The sequence below is a fragment of the Callithrix jacchus genome, chromosome 2 (genome assembly GCF_049354715.1).
Source record: "Callithrix jacchus isolate 240 chromosome 2, calJac240_pri, whole genome shotgun sequence".
Classification (NCBI taxonomy): domain Eukaryota; kingdom Metazoa; phylum Chordata; class Mammalia; order Primates; family Cebidae; genus Callithrix; species Callithrix jacchus.
In genome coordinates this window covers 168,576,142-168,598,272 of record NC_133503.1, presented here as the reverse complement: position 1 = coordinate 168,598,272, position 22,131 = coordinate 168,576,142, and the positions used below count along the sequence as shown (strand labels likewise).

Here is a 22,131-nt window from a genome sequence, read left to right as displayed (position 1 = left end):
TGTAGATTTAAAGATATTACTGCCACAATTTATCTTTCTTGCTGTGTATACATATCAAGGAAAGAATCATTTGAATCTTACTTTTTTGTAATGAGTAATAAGTTGTCAGTTGTCATTTACATAATGAGTAGTAAGTTGTCATTTACATGCAATGTTGAAACTTTTTTTCTTTTTGCCCCGGCTTTCCTCTAACTGAAGTTAAAGATCTGTTTGGTGCTTCTGTGTTATATGAGTAGGTTAGTGGAATAATTGTCACTGAACTGTTACATTATGCCTGCTCAAGTGTTTTTGTTTTTAGGATTTATCGAATTTGGAGGTTTATGTGAGGTTTTTAGTTTTGTTTCTGAACATGACCTGTTTGCATTGACTAAAGCTTCAGTCCCAAAGATTTTATTAGTTTAGGTGATTTATTTCTATCTCAGAGTTGTTTTCCTGTTTTAAAAGGAAGCAAAACACATTGTTATCAAATCAATGATTCTTTGGGACTTTAAGTCTTTTGATGATTTCTGGTTTTAATAATCTGGCAAGTGCTAATTTGAGTGATTTATACTAGAAATCAAAGATTGCTTAAATATAGCATATCTAGTAGTAAATGTATTCCTTAGCCATATTAAAGGCAGAGTACAGTGTATATTGTGCTTCATGGAATACATAAACAGAAGCTGAAAATTTGATATCTCACAAAATTCTGACTAAATGACAGTATTCATCAAGCCAGTAATGTTAAGTTTTATGGAAATTCCGATGTCTGATTTAAAGAATAAAGTAGTTAGGACAAGAAATTAGGTGAGAGATAATCATAAAGCACTAGTAATCTGAAGTTTTTAGAAACAAATAATTTGGCAAGCAACAATAATCTCTAAAATCATCAATCCCTAAAATACGTCGTATGTTAAGAGATAGCAAGAGATTATGTTTGTGTTTAATGTATTATTAACTAATTCAGGGCAAATAACATAACCAAGTATGTTATACAGATAATTTTAAGTACTTTCTATTTATTCATTTGTTAAACTGAGTTAGTTATCCAGATCAGGATCCTGTTGTTTTTTTTTTTTTTACGACAGGGTCTCATTCTCTTGTCCAGGCTGGAGTACAGTGGTGCTAATATAGCTCACTGCAACCTCAAACTCCTGAGCTCAAGTGATCCTCCCATCTGAGCCTCCAGGTGACTGGGTTATCCAGATCCTTGATGTCATATTAAAGATCCCAGGCCTGAATATAGGAAAGTCAAGCATTTTATTTCTTATCTTTGTAATCAAGGTCCCTGGCAGAGTCCATTTATAAAGTGTTTTGTGAAATAGAAGAAAGGATGTGATTAATTCAGAAAATGTATGAAACCTGTGGAATAGAGACAGTTCTGTTCAAAATGAAACTGTCCACTTTTGGAGGATGATACATGTCAAGAGATTGATTCCTGGATTTTTTTTTATTAGGGTCATCTTCAGAAATAAAACATTTGGCCTTTGAGTTATATTGTTTAAACTTTCAAAGTTTTACAGAGGTTAAAATGATCTAGAGAACCGTTGATATTGATAGTATTCTTGTTAATGTAGGGAATAAGAAAGGGTAAACTACCATTAATAAATGTTGATACCTGCTTTATTGGATATAAGGCAGAGGTCGTCTGTGTTTGGTTATTGTGAGGAATTTGTTTAGAAAGAAAAAGAGCAGAGTCTTTGCTCTGGGATCATAATAACCCATTGTAGAGAGAGTATAAGAACTAATACATGTTTTAACCTTTGATTAGCATGTGTTTATCTGCAGGAAAATATTAATTCTGGGATATTAGTATCAAGTCAGTATGTCTGTGATGTGAATTTGATCTAAGCAGAACAATCACTTAGATACATTTGCTTTAAAAAAAATCCTGTGATGAATGAAAGGCCAAGTACTTTGGGCTCTCTGTATTTATAAACCCATAAAGATTGTAATGTTTCAAATGCTGCAAAAATGTTTTCTGTTCTTAAAAATTTTGGAAATGTGCTCACTTGTCTATCAAATATAGCAAATCAGGAACTATCCAGGAAGTATATCTGTAAGTGAACATAAGAAATTGTGAACCACAGAGTTAGGCAATCAAGAAGCATCTACTGACCGTCTGTATATATGTACTCAGTGTTATGTAGATCATGGGGAAAAGGGAAGATGTATACTCTAAAACATGATCTTCCATCAAAAAGATACATAGTAAAGTAGAGATATTCAAAAACTTGGAGATACAGAATGTTCAGTTTGAGGCTGAAGATACGCAATGCACAGCTGAAGTTGACTTCTTTTACTTCTACCAATATTCTGAAAAAAAAATGGCCCTCACTGATAAAATTTAACTAGTTAAATTAAGAAAACCAATACAGAGAAACATTACTTGATTTCAAAATAACACAGAAGTTAAACTCAATGTTAGTTAGAATTCTTAGCAATGAAGTCTTTGGGATATTACCAGTCATGAGTATTGCATGTTTGTTGGATAAAATTGTTGCTATGCATGTCCTTAGAAGAACAGAAGCCTGAAAGTTACTGAAATAACTCCTTTGTGATACTGAATAAAAGTTTCAGAAGAATAAAAAAAGGGTTATTCTTTAATTAAGATTAATATTTTATATCTCTATCTTGAATTATTTGATTTTATTTTCTTAATATTCTAGATAGCTGTTTTTCTGTCATGATTTTTATTCTTTACATAAACACTATTATTTGCATGTTATAAAAGATAGTGTTAATGTTGATTTTAAGTTACTAATATTTCCTGCCATAAACCACAAAGGTACTCTTTGCTCCCAATTCATAAAATTTATCAGGTAAGATTTTTCTTTTTATACTTCCACTCAAAGTAAGTAAAGGAAGCTAAAATTGCCATCTTCAGTAGTCATTAAGGACAAATTATAAGAAGTAGCTTATGCTACTTCTACTTTATTTTTTAAACTGTCAAGAAGATAGTCACAGTTTACTTCATAAGAACTGTGTGTGTGTGTGTGTGTGTGTGTGTGTGTGTGTAGGATTAAGTAGTATAATGGCTCTTATTGTAATATATTTTATTGTCTTGACTCTTTCATGGGAAGATACAAACTTGAATTTTCTAAAAGTACTTGAAATGTACTTTTCAGTTACAGACATTTATATTTTAAAATATTTGTTGTCTGTTTATCCTATGTTACATGTTTCTCTTGTCTTCAGTTAAAAATGTATATATTGATTTGTCTGTTTGAAGAAGTTCTCTATAATGCTAAAGGCATTACCATGCCCTCAAATAGACAGTGATAGGTAAAAACATATGTAAAGCTCTTGTCCCAGCCACCGTACACAACTGCCAAGATCATACAGAAGGAGGAGGAGTGGTAAGTGTCTTCCAGCACTTTGCATTGTAACATTAGATTCAGACTACTGCAGACCTACACAAAACAAAGTCGGTGTACAACCAAGAATGTGAAATGTACCTCTTACCACAAATCTATTTGTTAATGTCAGTGAATCTCTAGTTTCAGAAAGTTTTTAGTCAGTGCAGACAAATTGAAGGCATTATATCAAAAATTGATGATATAATTACCCTTCATTTTTATGATGGTAAGTGTCATGTTTTTAAAGTTGTTACATATTTTTATATATATGTACAGACATGTATATTAATATTGTCACTTTAGGGTTAAGAGTATTATAGTTGTGTTTTATTAAAATAAACAGGTGACGTAGAAAACAAATACTAGTATTTTATTTTTATTGTGCTAATTTAGTTAAAATTTTTTCTATCTTCAGATTTACATTTCTTTTGTTTACCTTTCATTAATAGGTAGTATAGATCAATCAGTGTTAAAAGAATTACCCCCTGAACTCCTGGCAGAAATTGAGTCTACCATGCCACTTTGTGAACGTGTGAAAATGAACAAACGCAAGCGTAGCACAGTTAATGAAAAACCAAAATATGCTGAAATCAGTTCAGATGAAGATAATGATAGTGATGAAGCTTTTGAATGTAAGTATCACAGAACCCTCTGTTATTATTTTAGAATTTAAAAGCAGATTGATGTGTTTGTCTTATAATTTGGGGGTTTAGCAAGAGCACAGTCACCTTAATTCTTAATAACATAGTATAGTAAGTTTTTTTCTCTATACTTGAAAGATGAGATCAGTTGGCACCAAGAAAAAAATACTAAATGAGCTACAATTAGTTTAAAAACACAGGTAGGTATGTGTCTATATGCATTCGGCAAACATTTATTGAGCTCCTATTATATGCTAGACACTGAGAGTAAAAATACAAATAAGATATGGCCCCTGTCTTCAAAGAGCCTTCAGTCTAATGGGGGAAATATGTAAATAAATAGTTGCAGTATGCTGATAAAAGTACGTGATAACAGTAAATCCAGGGTGCTATGGGAACACATTGGAAGGGCATCAAAATCAGAGTGGGGGCTCAGGGAATGCTTACTGGAAGAGGTGACACTTGAGTTGAGTCTTGAAGGACACGTAGGAGATAGCCAGATGAAGAAATATTTAAAACCATACTATCACTAAATTATTAATGGATTAGCCACATTGCAGATTATCTCTGTGGTTTGGACCTGGCTTCTCCTTTTTGCCCAGCTGTGTCCTGGAATTCCTCCCTTGTTTCACTGTTTTCCAGAGCTGGCTTCTTCACTACACAGCTACCTCTCTACAACACTGTGATCACCTGTCTTTGCACTAGACTTGCTATACCTCGCCTGTCTTCCTACTGGCCCACTGAAAAAGTTCTTCTCTTTTATCCCTATCTTCCTTCTTCTGGAGCAAGAGAATTGAGCCTAGCCAAGAGGGGTCAGCAACCTTGTTTGACTTAAACGGCATTCAGTGGAAACAGACTATGGGAGATCTTCACTTGTGTGCCAACTGACTTAGTCATAATGACCAAAAGAAGTGGGAAGACCACCAATGTTCTACCTTTTCCACCTAGTGTCCATAGATTGAGGTGTGACAAGCAAGGGCAGGAAGGACAGATGCATGCTGCCATTTTTAAATGTATATTGCTGATGGAAGCCCTTCACCTCCTCCAAAGTTTTTAATGTTAATTTACTGATTTTTTTTAAAATTGTGAGCTCTTGAGCTATGAGCAGTAGACTATGAATACTGAACAAATCTGAACAAAGTTTTAAAATCGAAATAAAATATATAGCAAACTTAATCAACATTTAATCATGTATAATTGTTATAATTTGTATTATGAAATGTATTGACACACAGTATATTAAAATGGCTAAAGTTAATTTTTTTTATTACAATCAAACATTTTGGTCATATGGGGACATGGTTAGCTCTGGAAGGTGAGAAAAGAAACATAATATACATACCTTATCACTGTGCCTCTTTCCCTCTAATAAACATATCAGCCATATCAAGAATAGCTGAGAAGGAGGAGTCCCTAAATTGCAGTTTGATTTCGAATAACATTTCAAATCCAGTTGACTGATAGTGGCTACCTACATTACTAAGTTGAAAAGATTTCTGAAGCTGTCTCACAGTTAAGTGGAAAGGATAACATAATCAGAAATGTCTACCAAGTGTGAAATAGTGGAGAGTATAGCCATACATGCCTCATGTTTGTCACCAATGCAGCCACCATTCTTATCATTGCTCTCTATCATGAAAGCTATTATCTCATCTTATGGAGGCATATCGCTACATCATAAAGCCAAGGATCCTGTTATATCTATGCCCAACTATGTTGAAAGGTAACACTTACTTTAAAGAACCTGAGCTTTAACCACTGCTAGGAAAAAGGAATGTTTCTCTAGATTTTTAAAGAGCTGTCAGAGTAGCTTCCTGTTTTTGTTCACTTATTTCTATACAAGTAACTATAGAAAAGTAGACACTGGAGCCACTGATTTGAGTGGTGAAAGAAGTCCAAATGGTTGTTCACATAAACTACCAAATTGTCAGCTAGGCATGGTGGCTCACGCTTGTAATCTCAACACTTTGGGAGACCTAGGCAGGTAGATCACTTGAGGTCAGTAAATCGAGACCATCCTAGCTAACATGGTGAAACCCCGTCTCTACTAAAAAATGCAAAAAATTAGCCAGGCGTGGTGGCATGTACCTGTAGTCCCAGCTACTTGAGAGGCTAAGGCAGGAGAATTGCTTGAACCTGGGAGGCGGAGGTTACAGTGAGCCAAGATCACGCCACTGCACTCCAGCCTGGGTAACAGAGCAAGACTCTCTTAAAAAAAAAAAAAAATGTTACACCACAACAAAAATAGTGTAGTGAAAGTAAAGCACAATACAAAATTGAAACTATCATAAGAATGTAAGTTGCATGCATTATGCTACTTTGAAAGAGAGAGACTTTTTGAAACTTAGCAGTTTAATCAGATTGATTTCTCAAATCTAAAACCAAGGAAATAGTTTTGTGGGAAGTTAGGGGGAAATGTTGAAGGATAATTTTGCAAGTTGGACTACACAGATTTGGATGGCCATTGCACAAGTATAAGGTTACTGGGTTCCTGGGGAAGACAGAGGGGCGATGTAAGAAGCTCAAGAGATATATAGGTGAAATTTGGAAGGAGGATAGAGAACACCCAAGTCATATTTTACATGCCTCTCTTTTGAGTCCTTTCCCCTCCCATGCTTATTCCAAGGTAATGAGAGAAATTGAGAAAGAATAAGCTAGCCACAATCAGTTGGTATCCTAATAACCTCGTTATATAACACAATGTGTTATGGATGTTTTTTTAAATTTGTTACCCCATTTTTATCCAAATTGTCTAAAATTTGATGAATGTGAAATAAAGATTTACAAGATACATGGATAGTTAACACCAATGCAGCATATTCTATGTAATTACAAACCACTATAAGATTTATCAAGCATTTTCTACTCATAGGATTGAATGCTTGAAATGGATGTTATGAAATTAATTAAAATGTACAAAGACAAAAGTAAGTCATATTTGAGGTTGTAAAATACTAATTTCTGGTGTCGTAGGTCATGCCTGTAATTCCAACACTTTGGGAGGCCGAGGTGGGAGATTTTTTTAGCCTAGGAGTTTGAGACCAGCCTGAGCAACCTAGCAAAACCCCTTTTCTGCTCCCCGAAGAAAATAGTGCTTTCTGAAGAAGTTTGCTTATTAGTTGACATCCCTTGTAATTTAGGCATTTCAGTTCTTGTGAAAAAAACATTTAAGGAATTCTATATAAAAATGACCTGTTTCTCCATCACAGATACACACACACACACACCCTACTTATATTAGTATATGAAACAAGTTGTCATTAAAGGAATGTACTAGAGAATACTGTAGTCATAAAAGAGGAACAGTCCTGTCTCTCCTCACATACCTCATAACCAAATGTATACCTAATTATGAAGAAAATCTCAGATATTTAAATATATTCATTTACATTTGTCCTTTATATAAACCTTTTTGCTATGCCAACCCTGTAACTATAAAGAAGCAGCAGCAAAATGACCTTTTCCTGCCATGTTGTCCATAGATTGGATAGAAGAGTCCAGAACCAGAAACCAAACTAGATACTTGAATAGGAATACTTAGGGCGGCATTTAAAGATAAGATTAGCCAAAGTATAGACATTATTACCCACACATGAAGACACTGGCACAAGCATACAGTGCCTGGGCCAGAGGTTAGCATCCTTACATCTGAGCCAAGTAGGGGAGTTAGGCAAAACATTTGTCTTAAGTATTTGTGTATTTAAACATAGTTAGGGATTCAGAAAAGAGCAGTTGCTGGTGAAATAACAGACTAGAAAGTTTATCATTGTCAGCAACAAATGGTCACAACAACAACCAGTATGTGATCTCAAGGTAGGACACATCACTTGTCTACCGTGATTTTAACTTGGTGGTACTTACTACATACTAGAACAGAAATGGTAAATATTTGTCACTTATGCTGCCCTCCAGCTCTTACTGCAGACATTTGTAATCAGTCTTTCTTGCTGAACTATGATGCTTTCTCAAGGCTCAGAGTTATTTTCTACATAATGTTCTAGACAGCTATTGCCAGTTGATCAGAGTTGATGTGTCAGATGAAATCTGTTTGCCAGGTCTGCCTAGAGGCTCCTGTCAGTACGGGTGATTTTAGCAGAATGCTTAGACCTCTGGAAGGATGGGGGAAAGATTGAAGGTAACATATATAATCATGCTTACGAAGCATGCATAAGTTTAGAAACTTTTCTTGGGTTTAAGCAAGCCTTTGTTGGAGAACTGAATTCAATATGTGAGTATTTACAACTGTATAGGTTTCTTCTATCTCTGTAGGCTTATCATGTTAGGTCACCAGGGCTTATGGAATTTATCGCTAAGTTGTGGGTATAACTTAGCTATTAATTGATGGTATACATGGTTACTATATTCTGTAACACTTTCTCAAAACCTGACTTTTCCTCCAAACCCTACTCCCCATCCGTAATCTAAGTGCTTTAAGGTGGTTCTGTTTTCCATCCATTTCCTAAATAAAGTTTGTTTTACAAAGCCTTAATTAATCTTGAAGTTTAGATATAACCTTTACTGACTTACTGAATAACTGTCATTGAAATGAACACCAAAGTTTAATTCCAAGAACCTTCCTATCTGTATTTATTAGCAATAAATACTGAGTTTGCGTAAAGATCTTTTAATCTGGGTAGATGGCGCTAAAATTAGTGATACTTTTTCTATATCATAACTTAAACTTCTGGATAGACAAAATCACTCTGACTTTCTTAGATCCTATGGAATGAAGATTTTTTTTCCCCATATGGTTCATTTGTAAAGTACAAGTTTTAATCGTCTTTTTAAATGAGGTAAATTATTTGTCATGGGGATTTGCTTCTAGCCTCTAGGAAACGACATAAAAAAGATGATGATAAAGCTTGGGAATATGAAGAGCGTGACAGAAGAAGCTCTGGGGATCATAGGAGAAGTGGCCACTCTCATGAAGGAAGAAGGAGTTCAGGTGGTGGTCGTTATCGAAACCGGAGTCCGTCAGATTCAGACATGGAAGATTATTCTCCTCCTCCCAGCCTTAGTGAGGGTAATTCATCAGTGTCAACGGATTTCTTACATAAACCAATTTAAATTCAGGGCTTTAACTTTGAAGAATATTTTATATCTTTTTATGAGCTAATTAACTACTTTTCAATTAAGACAAAATGTATTTAGTTTCTATGTGCAGTGATTATTAGTTTAAGTCTTTTAACATTCAGGAAAAAAAACTAGAAACAAAAATGGAAATATTTTAAGTTGTCATTCCTACATTTCAGTCCTTCTTTTTGTTCATTTTAGTTGCTAGGAAAATGAAGAAAAAAGAAAAACAGAAGAAAAGGAAAGCATATGAACCAAAACTAACACCTGAAGGTAACATTTGAGTTAATTTAATTTGTCTTTATTCATCAGCTTCACGTCTGTTGGAATGTGAGAATAATGAATATATTTTTCTCTCTTGCAGAAATGATGGACTCTTCAACTTTTAAGAGATTCACAGCCTCAATAGAGAATATTTTGGATAATTTGGAAGATATGGATTTTACTGCATTTGGTAAAATCGACTTAAAATACATTTATCCCTACTCTAAATGTCTAGCTTTCTGTCACTCTAGAGGATACAGAGGCATGATGTGTGTTATTGAGGAACTTGAAATTTAGTTGAGAAGTCAAATCGAGTCTGTTATCAAGAAATTAAAAACTTTAGTACAAAACACAAGTTAAATTAATCAAGTCTTGATAATATCTAAAGAATTCTGAATAAGTTAGAGTAATTAAAGAAGTCTTAGCCAGGTGCAGTGGCTCATGCCTTTAATACCAGCACTTTGAGAGGCCAAGGCGAGTGGATCACAAGGTCAGGAGCTCAAGACCAGCCTGGCCAAGATGGTGAAACTCTATCTCTACTAAAAATACAAAAATTAGCTGGGCGTGGTGGCAGGCACCTGTAATCCCAGCTACTCAGGAGGCTGAGGCAGAGAATCACTTGAACCTGGGAGGTAGAGGTTGCAGTGAGCTGAGATCACGCCACTGCACTCCAGGCTGGGCAACAGCCTGGATAATGAAGGTTCTGATAGGAGCAAGTATGTAGAAATAAGCATCTATTCTTCTGTTCATTGATTCTAATGACCAATTTTATTGAATACTTAGGATGTGCCAGTAGTATGTTAAGCTCTGGAAATGCAAAAATAAATAAGATCCAAACACCTGGCTTCAGGGAATACAGACTCTAATATGGAAAACAAAATAATAAACCAATTAGAATACAGTAGGATTAATGTTATATTCATGTATTACTTTTACAATGACATAAAGATTACATCTACACATATTAAAGTATTATGTTTATAAAAACACTGCTTGCAATGTATAGAGCTACTCTTAAAAATCCTATGCCATCTTCAGCTGGTAAAATTAGTATTTGTTTTGTGAGAATTACTTGCCTAAGTACCATTGTGTTTGCTAATTTCAAATGTCAGTTTCATCTCTTTTTAAAACTTTACAATTCTATGCAGAAAAATTGTGTTCTGTATCATTAGGGTCCCAAAAGGACAGAGGGCACTCTCAAATTAGGATAATTTGAGGAGTTATTTACAAAGAGACCAGTTAAAAAGATGGAGGCGGGCCGGGCGCGGTGGCTCAAGCCTGTAATCCCAGCACTTTGGGAGGCCGAGGCGGGTGGATCATGAGGTCAAGAGATCGAGACCATCCTGGTCAACATGGTGAAAACCCGTCTCTACTAAAAAAATACAACAAAATTAGCTGGGCTTGGTGGCGCGCGCCTGTAATCCCAGCTACTCGGGAGGCTGAGGCAGAAGAATTGCCTGAACCCAGGAGGCGGAGGTAGCGGTGAGCCGAGATTGCGCCATTGCACTCCAGCCTGGGTAAGGAGAGCGAAACTCCCTCTCAAAAAAAAAAAAAAAAAAAAGATGGCGGCAAAATGGTACCAGAACCCAAAGACCAAAAAAGTCAGGTTACAGAAAAGTCACCAGAACTCATTCTGCAAGAAAAAAAGTTGTAGAGTAGGTTGCCTTGAAAAAAATAACACCTTTTGGTCAGGGACAGAGCCAGCCTGAGGAGACCTTGTAAGCAAAGAGTAAGAGATACAAATACCTTGACCTTACACTCCTCTTTGATCTTCTAATAGGGCACCCTAATGGCTGAAACAAAAGCCAGAGGGCACAAGAGACTCTTGATATAGTCCGTTAAGTCAGCCTCCTGAGGCAGAAAGTGTGGTTGAGAAGAGGCAAGAGTATATCTAAAGTAGTAAGGATAAGATATCTATCTCATCTTCCCGTTTTAGTCATAAATCTGACTTTAATTTCTGTCCTCTTTCATGCAGGGTGTACTTAAAGTTTATAGACGCCTCTTAAGTTGTTTAGTTCGTGGGTCTAAAATTTTATTAGAAAGTTAAGCTTGCCATTGTGAGCTATTTTATTTACCTAAACTTTGTTTGTCTTTGTTTGGCTTGATTTTGCAGGTGATGATGATGAAATTCCTCAAGAACTGCTCTTAGGAAAACATCAGCTTAATGAACTTGGCAGTGAATCCGCTAAAATTAAAGCAATGGGTATAATGGATAAGGTATCTCACCAAAGTAAATTTACTTCATAGATAACATTCGAAATTAATTTAAGGTTTTCAGGGTAAATTATAAAGTTTATATAAAGTAAATAGTAGAAAGAAAACTCATTGTTGACTTCTGAGACTCTAAATGAGTTTTTTGTTTTTTTATAAAACCTTGAATGAAATAAATATTCTGCAAATTATTCTAAAGAGAATCATATTACTGCATTGAAAGAGGCATAGATTTTAATTTCTTCAGGGGTTTTTTTTTTTTTCATTTCTCAAATACTTAGATTATTTAAATGCAGAAATACATAAAATGTTTTTGACATTTGCTTTAGTCATTTAGGGTCATGAGTAGAAGTTTTAAGTGGGAAAGTTTTCTTATTCTTTAAAAGGGTGACAATGTTATTTCCTCCATAGCTCAAATGGAGTAATTATAGACTATTTCTTCAGTAGTATAAAACTTTTGCCAACAACTGATAAGACAATTTATGTTGCCATTTTAGCTTTCAACTGACAAAACTGTGAAAGTCCTAAATATCTTAGAGAAGAATATTCAGGATGGGTCAAAGCTTTCCACTTTGTTAAATCACGTAAGTTTAAGATCCATGCTATTAATTTTACCCTTAATGTTATTAAGATCTGTAGTAGTCCCCACTTCTCTGTTGTTTCATTTTCCATGGTCTCAGTTACCTGCAGTCAACTATAATCTGAAAATAGGTGAATAATTTTTATTACAGTTTATTGTTCTATATTTTATTGCCATTAATCTCTTCCCATGCCTAATTTATAAATTAAATTTTATCTTAGTTATGTATATATAGGAATAAACAAAGTATATATCGGGTTTGATACTATCTGTGGTTTTAGACATGCACTGGGGGTCTTGGAATTTGCATATGGGAGGGACTAATGTGAATTTTTTCACAAATGACTTTCATGTATAGGGGAAATTTCACATTTTGCTAATTTGAGCATGTTACCATAAATTACAAGTTACATTCATTAGCATTGCTGATAGAACTTCACTTGTAGTAATTCAGAATTATTGTTACACATTGTCAATTCACAGCTTTGTCATAAAGCAAGAATAATAATGTATTTTTTTTCAATTTAAAGGACTGTTCTTTAGTTTATGCTCTTCCTTATGTAGTGTGTGAATGTTTAAATTTTGTTTTTGATTTATGAGATGATAGTAGGTGGTAATTCTTTTTGTTGACCTTCCCTGGAGAAATAACATAGTGAAACCTTATCATGATTTCCAAATGTATACTAATCAATCCTTAATTAATATACATTACTCCTTATATACCATTTTTATACCTACCTCAAAGGGTTGTTAAAAGGATTAAATAAATCAATTCGACCAGGCACGGAGGCTCACACCTATAATCCCAGCACTTTGGGAGGCCGAAGCAGGTGGCTCACAAGGTCAAGAGATCAAGACCATCCTGGTCAGCATGGTGAAACCCCATCTCTACTAAAAATATAAAAATTAGCTGGGCATGGTGGCACACGCCTGTAGTCCCAGCTACTCGGGAGGCTGAAGCAGGAGAATTGCTTGAACCCAGGAGGTGGAGGTTGTGGTGAGCCAAGATTGCGCCATTGCAGTCCAGCCTGGGTAACGAGCAAAACTCCATAACAAAAAAAAAAATAAATAAGTAAATAAAAATAAATTAATTCATGTAAAGTACTTATAACAGTGTCTGGCGCACTTTAACTTCTCAGTAAATGTTAACTGCAGCTGTTACTACATTTTAATGTGTTTATATCAAAAGCAGTAGCAACATGGTTGCAATAATTTATTGAGTAAAGCAAATTTCTTGGGATTTGCCTTGTAGCATTGTAGCGGACTATAAATTATATGTTCATTCAAATTGATCTTGATATCTCTGACATTATTGAATACAAACATTAATGCTTATAGGCATTTAGTAAGTTTTGAGTTGATAAATTTTCCCTCCCTCCCTCCCTCCCTCCCTCCCCTTTCCTTCCTTCCTTCCTTCCTTCCTTCCTTCCTTCCTTCCTTCCTTCCTTCCTTCCTTCCTTCTCTCTCTTTCTCTCTTATTCCTTTCTCCCTTCCTTCCCCTTCCCCACTCTCTCTTCCCCTCCCCTTCCTTCTTTCTCTTTCTCTTTTTTCTTTCCTTTTCTTTCTCCTTCCTTCCCTCCCTCCCTCCCTCCCTCCCTCCCTCCCTCCCTCCCTCCCTCCCTCCTTCCTTCCTTCCTTCCTTCCTTCCTTCCTTCCTTCCTTCCTTCCTTCCTTCCTTCCCTTTCTCTCTTTCCTTTCTTTCTTTCGCCAGGGTCTTACTTTGTCCCCGGGCTGGAGTGCTGCACTGCAGTCAGAGCTCATTGCAGTCTCAAAATACTGGGCTCAAGTGATCCTCCCACCTCAGCCTCCCAAGTTCATTCAAATTGATCTTGATATGATCAAGATCAATGCATGGCTTGCACCACAATGCATGGCTAATTATTTAAAATACTTTGTAGAGACAAGTTCTCACTGTGTTGCTCAGACTGGTCTCAAACTGCTGACATCAAGCAATCCTCCCATCTTGGCCTCCCAAAGCTCTGGACCACAGGATTGAGGCACTACACCTGGCTAAATTTTCTTTATTTTTAAAAGATTGATTATAAAAGTAATATATTTATTGTAGAAAATTTTCAAAACACAAAAAGCACTAAAAAAAGCCAAATTCTAAATTAACAGTAACTATTTTGAACACTTTTGATACACATACTTCTCATGTATACGTATGTAGTATATATATTTAATACAAGCTCTAGATTTTTTTTTAATCTTCTTAGGGAGATGCTCTTGGTGTTTGCAAAAGCCACAGGATTGCTAGGTGATCTACCTGGAATAAAACAACCTTGTCCAACCTATGGCTTGCTGGCCCATGTGGCCCTGGACAGGTTTGAATGCATCCCAGCACACATTTGTAAACTTTCTTGAAACATTATGAGATTTATTTTTGCAGTTTTTTTTTAAAGTTTATCAGCTGTTATAATTGTTAGTGTATTTTATATGTGGCCCAAGATAATTATTCTTCCAATGTGGCCCAGGGAAGCCGAAAGACTGGACACCCCTGGAATAAAATACATAGAAAAATATTCTCAGGTGGTCGTTTTCTGGATTATTAAATATATTTATATTTTTAAACACCATCTCTTTAAACTACTTTTGCATCACCGAAACAAGGACCTAGAGAAACCTAAAACAACAATCTACTCCATCGTTAATCTACAAGTTACTTAAATACTTCACCAGGAAATTGTGATAATCATCCTCAAAAATCTGGAGTCCTGGATAGCTGGCTGACTCAGTCTTAAGGAAATTACTTTCATTCCTAAAAACTATAACAGCATTTAATGTGTTGTAGATCGCCTTAATGTTTGGCATGAATCATGAACCTCCTTAACTGACTCTTCCAAACAGCAATGTTCACATCAAAGACAAGCTACTTTAGCTTTCCCTTCTAGAGTATTTAGGCATTACTGAGCAGAAAGTCTGCCTGCTTTACATATAATATATTGTGTTTTTGTTCATTTTCCTGGTGTATAAGCTTTGAATAGGATATATTTGGAAGTAGTCCTATAATATAGTTTACATTTCGTAACTAAAGATGTGATAGAAGGATTTTTACTTAACACTGAGATTAAACTCCCAATTGCAATATGAAGTAGATTAAAATAAGGTCTTCTGTCAGTTCTTAAATTATCTATTTAAAAAAATAATGTCTTCATTAGTGTGCATATTACTGCTTTTTAATCTCAGTGTCAGAAACCTAGTGTTGTTGAAAAGTAGGTGATAGGAATGATTGTCAACATTTTAGTACTAAATAAGGCTTTACCATTTGTCATTAATTTTTGCTTTGTTATCACAGCCGCAAGCAGAATTTATAAAGTTTTTAAACTATCATAATGTTTACGCCCAAAACACAGAATTAATTCATATACAGTTAAAGTTATAAACTAAATCTTAGATTTGGATAAAGCCCATCGAAGATAAAGGTAATTGTAACTTTGTCAGTAGGGCATCATGTAGTAGTGAAATGACGTAGAGTATATCATGGTTGAAAACATTGAAACACAAATTGTTCTCAAAGTAGTATCAGTATTTGTACCTCATTCTGGATATTCCTTAAAGAATGTACACACATCATAACACTGTTTTCTACTAGTGAAAATCAAATAAATTGTAATTTTAATGGATATTTTAAACCTATAAGTGTGTTTTTTCCACTTCATTAACAATGTACTGTTTTACAGAATAATGACACTGAAGAAGAAGAAAGGTTATGGAGAGACCTTATTATGGAAAGAGTTACAAAATCAGCAGATGCTTGTCTTACAACTATCAACATTATGACATCCCCTAACATGCCAAAAGCTGTGTACATTGAGGATGTAATTGAAAGAGTTATACAGTACACTAAATTTCATTTGCAGAATACACTTTATCCTCAGTATGATCCTGTTTACAGATTAGATCCTCATGGAGGTTAGTTCGTATAATATCGAAATTATTGTAAATTTTTGCCATGTTAGATGAGTCAAAATAGGACTTAAAATGTCACCAAACTTTTTGAATCATGTAAGTTGTAATAAAAACTGATTTTGATTATGGATTTGTCTAGAATATAATACTTGTTCAAGTATAATTTCTTTAGCAACTATTTATATATAATAGAAGTTATTTCTACTTGTCAGGGAAAATCTCAGATAATACTAGCTTCTGATTTCATTTATTACATCCCCCTGATTTTACCCAAAATAGCAGTTGTCTACAAAATGGATTGATTCAAGATAAATACTCCTTAACCTTTATAAGTGAACAGTGAGATGTATACATTTGAAGGGAGTAAAGTCATACTTAGGTTCCTGAATAATGAACTTGCTGATCTATTGTATAATTGCAAATTAATTTAAAGGGAAGTATAATCTTACTATCCTGTGCCAATGAAGAAAAATTAAAATCAAGATAAAATAACATTTTAGATGCAAGGATTTAATAGCTACTGAAGATCATCTGTTACAAGAATGTTTCCAAAAGAATATCTCTAGATAGTAATTTTCTGTTTTAATAAGTAAAAAGCTTTATCTTCCAGGTTCTGTTTTTATGTAACTGAAAAACTGTGTTCTCTTAATTCAAAAAACCGTTTCAATACCTTTATTAAAAATTATTAAAAGTTGATATCTTCCTTGTCTTGAATTTGTTTCATTTTAGGAGGCTTATTAAGTTCAAAAGCAAAACGGGCTAAATGTTCTACCCATAAGCAGAGAGTAATAGTAATGCTTTATAACAAAGTTTGTGACATTGTTAGCAGCTTATCAGAATTGCTAGAGATACAGCTTCTTACAGACACAACAATTCTTCAGGTAAGTTTTTTTGGTAAGCATTTTTTATATTTCTGAACTAACTGATTAAGTCCAGTAAAACCACACTCACTTAATAATAAGACCAGCACTATATTATTAATAATTTTTCCTATTAAGAGTATGTTATTTCTAAATTGAAGAAATAAAATTTCAGGAGTTTTAAAAAGAATTTTATCAGTAGACAAATGAATGTAGTGTAAATTCCAAACTCTAAATTCTTTGAAAGTAGGTTCATGCAGATATTAAATGATTGTTACTTCTTTACATTCTTGTGACATGTATAAACTCAAAAAGTAGAAATTAGAGGACTAATAGCTATGAAACAGGGTACCTGTTGTATGTGCTAATGTGCTTTAAGGATGAAGGGGAACAGAGAAAAGAATAGTTGCTGATTAGGTGGGGGAAGGAAAAAAATGCCCTTAGTGTTTTCCAGTAAGCTTTTGAATGTATTGGAATTTAACAAGATGGAATGTTTCTGAAATCAACTAAAGATGTGTACTACTTACTCTTTTTTTTTTTTAAACAGGTTTCATCTATGGGAATAACACCATTTTTTGTGGAAAATGTCAGTGAACTACAATTATGTGCCATCAAGTTAGTCACTGCAGTAAGTATAAGCAATTTGTATTTTTAGTTACCCTGCAAATAAAATAATATTGACGTCATTTAATCCAAACTTCCAAAAATTAATGAAGATAAACGTGGTTTTCAGTACATTCATTTCAGTCTAAGGACTGTTTTACTAAGTCTTATTAGACTTTATAAATTGAGGATTTATTTTTCTGTTTTGTGAATTTATTGGGTTATTCTGTTTTTGTCACATTTAAAACTGTTCTAAGTATTTGCAAATATTTCAGTTAATAATTCCTTGATATTTATAGTCAAGTTAGAATGGCTTAAAATCATTTAAATCTTGTGTGACAGTCTATAGCCAGGATATCATAGTCCTTTAAATGAAACTATTGTACTCTTGACTTCTATGTTATAATTAATGATAGGAAAATTCACCAATTTACCTTACGTCACCACCATTTAAGATACTGAAAACATTTTCATTCTAAACAGCAGGTAAATTTTTTCATTGCATGATTTTTTTGTTTCTTGTCATTAATTATAAGTTTAACTTGGAATTTTATAATTACTAAACAGGTATTCTCAAGATATGAAAAACACAGGCAATTAATTTTAGAAGAAATTTTTACTTCACTTGCAAGATTACCAACCAGCAAGAGGAGTTTAAGGAACTTCAGGTAATTAATTATAACAAAGGTCAGGTATAACAAAGAACTCCATTATATTGAACCGTCATACATTTATTTTTCATTTCTGTCTGATTTGTATTTTAATAAATAAAACCAGGCAGTTAAATCAGAACAGCGTGAAGAATAGCTTAGATGTGTGAAATAACATGCCATATTTGGGGGGCTTAGAGAAGCTCACTGATCCTCAAAGGTAAATATATGTGGCAGGGTTTTTCAGTCTTGGCACTGTTGGCATTTTACGCCGTATAACACTTTCTACGTAGCTGTCTAGTGCAATATAGGATGCTTAGCAGCATCCCTGACCTGTACTCATTCGATGCCAATAGAAACCCTTCCTCCTTCCAGTTGTGACAACCAAAATTATCTTCAGGCACTGGAGAGCAAAATCATTCCTTATTACAAACCACTAGTCAGTGAGAAGATCCTGTTGATTTTATTGGAAATATGCCTCAAAAGAATCAGATCATTTCAAAGAGGATTTTAAAATATTTTTATTTTATAAGATTTGTCTCAAAAAAAAAGAGCAGAAAGATTACTATAATAGCAATATGGAGAATAAACATGGGGATTAAATGCTCTCTAATCACTAAGCACACTGTTACTAAGGAATGTTATCCACTGCTATGGTCACCATTATTGTCTTTGCCATCATAGATAATTACCACAATTATCTTAATGTTCCCAAGTGATTAAAAGTGTTGACGTGGCATATAGGGTTATTTTTAGATTGCTCTGAAGTCTTCTTTTTTCTCTTAAGTAATTATTTTATCTTAATCATTTTTTGGACTAATTATATACTGATAAACATTTATTGTCAAACCTGAAGAAAAACTATCAACATGTAAAAGAATCCTTACATTTTTACAATGTCTGTAGAACAAAAGATGTGGAAATTGAGTTTTAACAATCTGTGCTACCAATGCTAACACAGATGATCAAGAGCTGTGTAGCAGATTTTAATACCAAATGAATAACAGATTCAGCAGATGAATAGCAAAATATATGGGTATTTAGAAACTTTGAAGACTTTTATCATTTTTTAAATCATTTTGAGAAATGTTTAGTATTTTATGAATTTTTATCTGCAATGTATGCAAAAGATAGAAATTTGTGTTAAATATTATATTTTTCCTTTGACTGTTTTAATTATCTGAGCATGCATAGGCATTTACTTGATGTATTTGCTAACTTATGAGAAATAATTGCGCATAAGAACACTATTATATGCACTAAAATCATGCCTGGAAATATTGGCAAACACAGTATTGTGAAGCTTTCAGACAGTAGATGACATTTAAATGAGACTATCTTGATACTCCATATAAATTTTTTTTTCTTCATTAAAGGTTAAACAGTAGTGATATGGATGGAGAACCTATGTATATTCAGATGGTTACAGCACTGGTTTTGCAACTTATTCAGTGTGTGGTACACTTACCATCATCAGAGAAGGACTCTAATGCAGAAGAAGATTCAAATAAAAAAGTAAGGAATCTATTAAAGGTTTTACAACTATACTTTTATTGAAGGAAACACCTATATCTCTGCCATTCTTATAAAACTGAAGTTTTGCTTTTTTTTTTTTTTTTTTGAGACGGAGTCTCGCTCTGTTGCCCAGGCTGGAGTGCAGTGGCGCAATCTCTGCTCACTGCAGCCTCCCCCTCCCAGGTTCAAGCGATTCTCCTGCCTCAGCCACCTGACTAGCTGGGATTACAGGTGCACGCCACCACACCTGGATAATTTTTGGTTTTTTAGTAGACACGGAGTTTCGCCATGTTGGTCAAGCTGGTCTTGAACTCGTAACCTCGTGATCCGCCCACCTCAGGTTGCCAAAGTGCTAGGATTACAGGCATGAGCCACTGCGTCTGGCCAAAATGATGGTTCTTAATTAGAGGTTCGTGGCTGGGCTTTGAGGTCCTTTTAGAGCACTAGACAAGGTGTTGGAAGAGTTGAGTTCTGGTTCTGTTATACCTACCAGTCATATAACATATAAATCATTTTAATCTTTCTGAGATTATACTTCAGCTGTAAAATGGGGGTGATAATACTTATCAAAAGTACCGTACCAGGTTGTAAGGATCAGCGAGATATTAAATGTGAACGTAAATAATATAATATAATATATAATATATATGTATGTTGAGCATCCCTGATCCAAAAATCTAAAATCGGAAATGCTCCAAAATTTGAATCTTTTGAGTATCAACATGATATTCAAAGGAAATGTGCATTAGAGCATTTGGCCTTTCAGATCTTCAGATTAGGGATATAATGAACCTCTATATAAATGTATAACATGGAATTATAATTAACATTAAATTCATGTGGAAAATTAGTTTATTCCCTCCCTTATAGGTAACTCATGCCTAAGATTTGCTTTTGGTTTTATAGCTTTTGGAGATGTTTAGAATTTTTCCAAGTGTATACTTTTACCTCAACAAAAATTTAAGAGAAACAGAAATAATTTTATCTACTGTTAGAACCAAGCATTATGTATATGTTTCTATGTATAATAATAAATATATAATAATTAATAATCACTGGCCAGGCACTTTGGCTGATGCCTGTAATCCCAGCACTTTGGGAGTTCAAGGCCGGCAGATTGCTTGAGGCCAGGAGTTCAAGACCAGCTTGGACAACATGACGAAACCCTGTCTCTACAAAAAAAATACACAAATGAGCTGGACATGGTGATGTGTACCTGTCATCCCAGCTACTTGGGAGGCTGAAACAGGAGGATCAATCAAGCCTTGAAAGATGGAGACTCAGTGAGCGAAGATTGTGTCACTGCATTCCAGCCTGGGTGACAGAATGAGACCCTATCTCAAAATGAATGAATGAAAGAAAGTCAAATATTATCCAGAAAGTTCAGGTCCTCTTTATTCCTCCCATTCCAATCCCATTGTTTGTCTCCAGTCTTCCTTTCCTACTCATTGGTGACAAGTATGATGAATATGTTTATTTCCTTCTTTTAAATTATTTTTTATGTTAATTTGATATACAATTATTTCATTTTTAAAATTTATATAAATGACAGTGACATATTTACAGCTAATTTTTTCACTCAGCATCGTTTTTAATACATACAACTCATACTAGATTTTTTTTTACTTGAGTTAAAAACACCATATCATAGAATCACAACTTAAAGCAAAAGTTTCTCTGTATATACTTAGAAGTAGAATCAAGATAGTGTACATGCATTAACTTTACTGGAAGTTGTCAATTAGCTTACCAAAGTGGTATTTAAGTTTATAATGCTACATTTTACTTAAAATTATGGTCTTTGTGAAATATCTGTTTTATTTTGCATATTCCTGGTTATTAGTGAGCTTGAGTCCCTTTTCCTATAGATATTTGTCTTTTGGATTTTTACAACTATGAATTGACTATTTATATCCTGATCTTTAAATTTCTGATGAAGGCATTGAATTTTCTTTTCTTTTCTTTTTTTTTTTTTTTTCTGAGATGGAGTCTCACTCTGTCACCCAGGCTGGAGTGCAGTGGTGTCATCTTGACTCACTGCAACTTCCGCCTTCCAGATTCAGGCAATTCTCCTGCCTCAGCCTCCCGATTAGCTGGGACTACAGGCACTTACCAGCACACCCAGCTAATTTTTGTATTTTTTAGTAGAGATGGGGTTTCACCATATGGCCAGGCTGGTCTCGAAATCCTGACCTTGTGATCCACCCACCTCAGCCTCCCAAAGTGCTGGGATTACAGGCATGAGCCCGCACGCCTTGCTGGATTATGTGTTTCTTAAACTTTAAGTCGAAATACTTTTTCTAAATTCCTTTTGTATTTTCAATCCATTTCTTTCTCTTCTGACCAGGATTATGATGAGCAACTTATTGATATTAAATTTGTTAACTACGTTTGTCACTCTTACATATTTTAATAATTATCCATATTTTTGTTTCTATAAAGTATTAAAATATGCTTAGTGTGCTAATTTTGGCTTTTCTGTTTATA

The 22,131-nt window shown here is 34.3% G+C and overlaps 1 protein-coding gene across 3 annotated transcripts in view; it reads left to right on the top strand.

Moving 5' to 3' along the window:
* The window catches only part of NIPBL (NIPBL cohesin loading factor), a 198,499-nt gene that overhangs the window by 119,498 nt on the left and 56,870 nt on the right, over positions 1-22,131 (top strand). For all 3 annotated transcript variants that reach the window (XM_002745070.6, XM_008992160.5, XM_035291672.3), the window contains 11 exons: positions 3,788-3,970; positions 8,805-9,002; positions 9,254-9,325; positions 9,417-9,506; positions 11,430-11,533; positions 12,025-12,111; positions 15,788-16,019; positions 16,746-16,897; positions 17,424-17,504; positions 18,047-18,147; positions 19,506-19,644. In XM_002745070.6, coding sequence (XP_002745116.1) covers positions 3,788-3,970; positions 8,805-9,002; positions 9,254-9,325; positions 9,417-9,506; positions 11,430-11,533; positions 12,025-12,111; positions 15,788-16,019; positions 16,746-16,897; positions 17,424-17,504; positions 18,047-18,147; positions 19,506-19,644 — 1,439 coding nt within the window. The remainder of the gene's footprint in view (positions 1-3,787; positions 3,971-8,804; positions 9,003-9,253; positions 9,326-9,416; positions 9,507-11,429; positions 11,534-12,024; positions 12,112-15,787; positions 16,020-16,745; positions 16,898-17,423; positions 17,505-18,046; positions 18,148-19,505; positions 19,645-22,131) is intronic.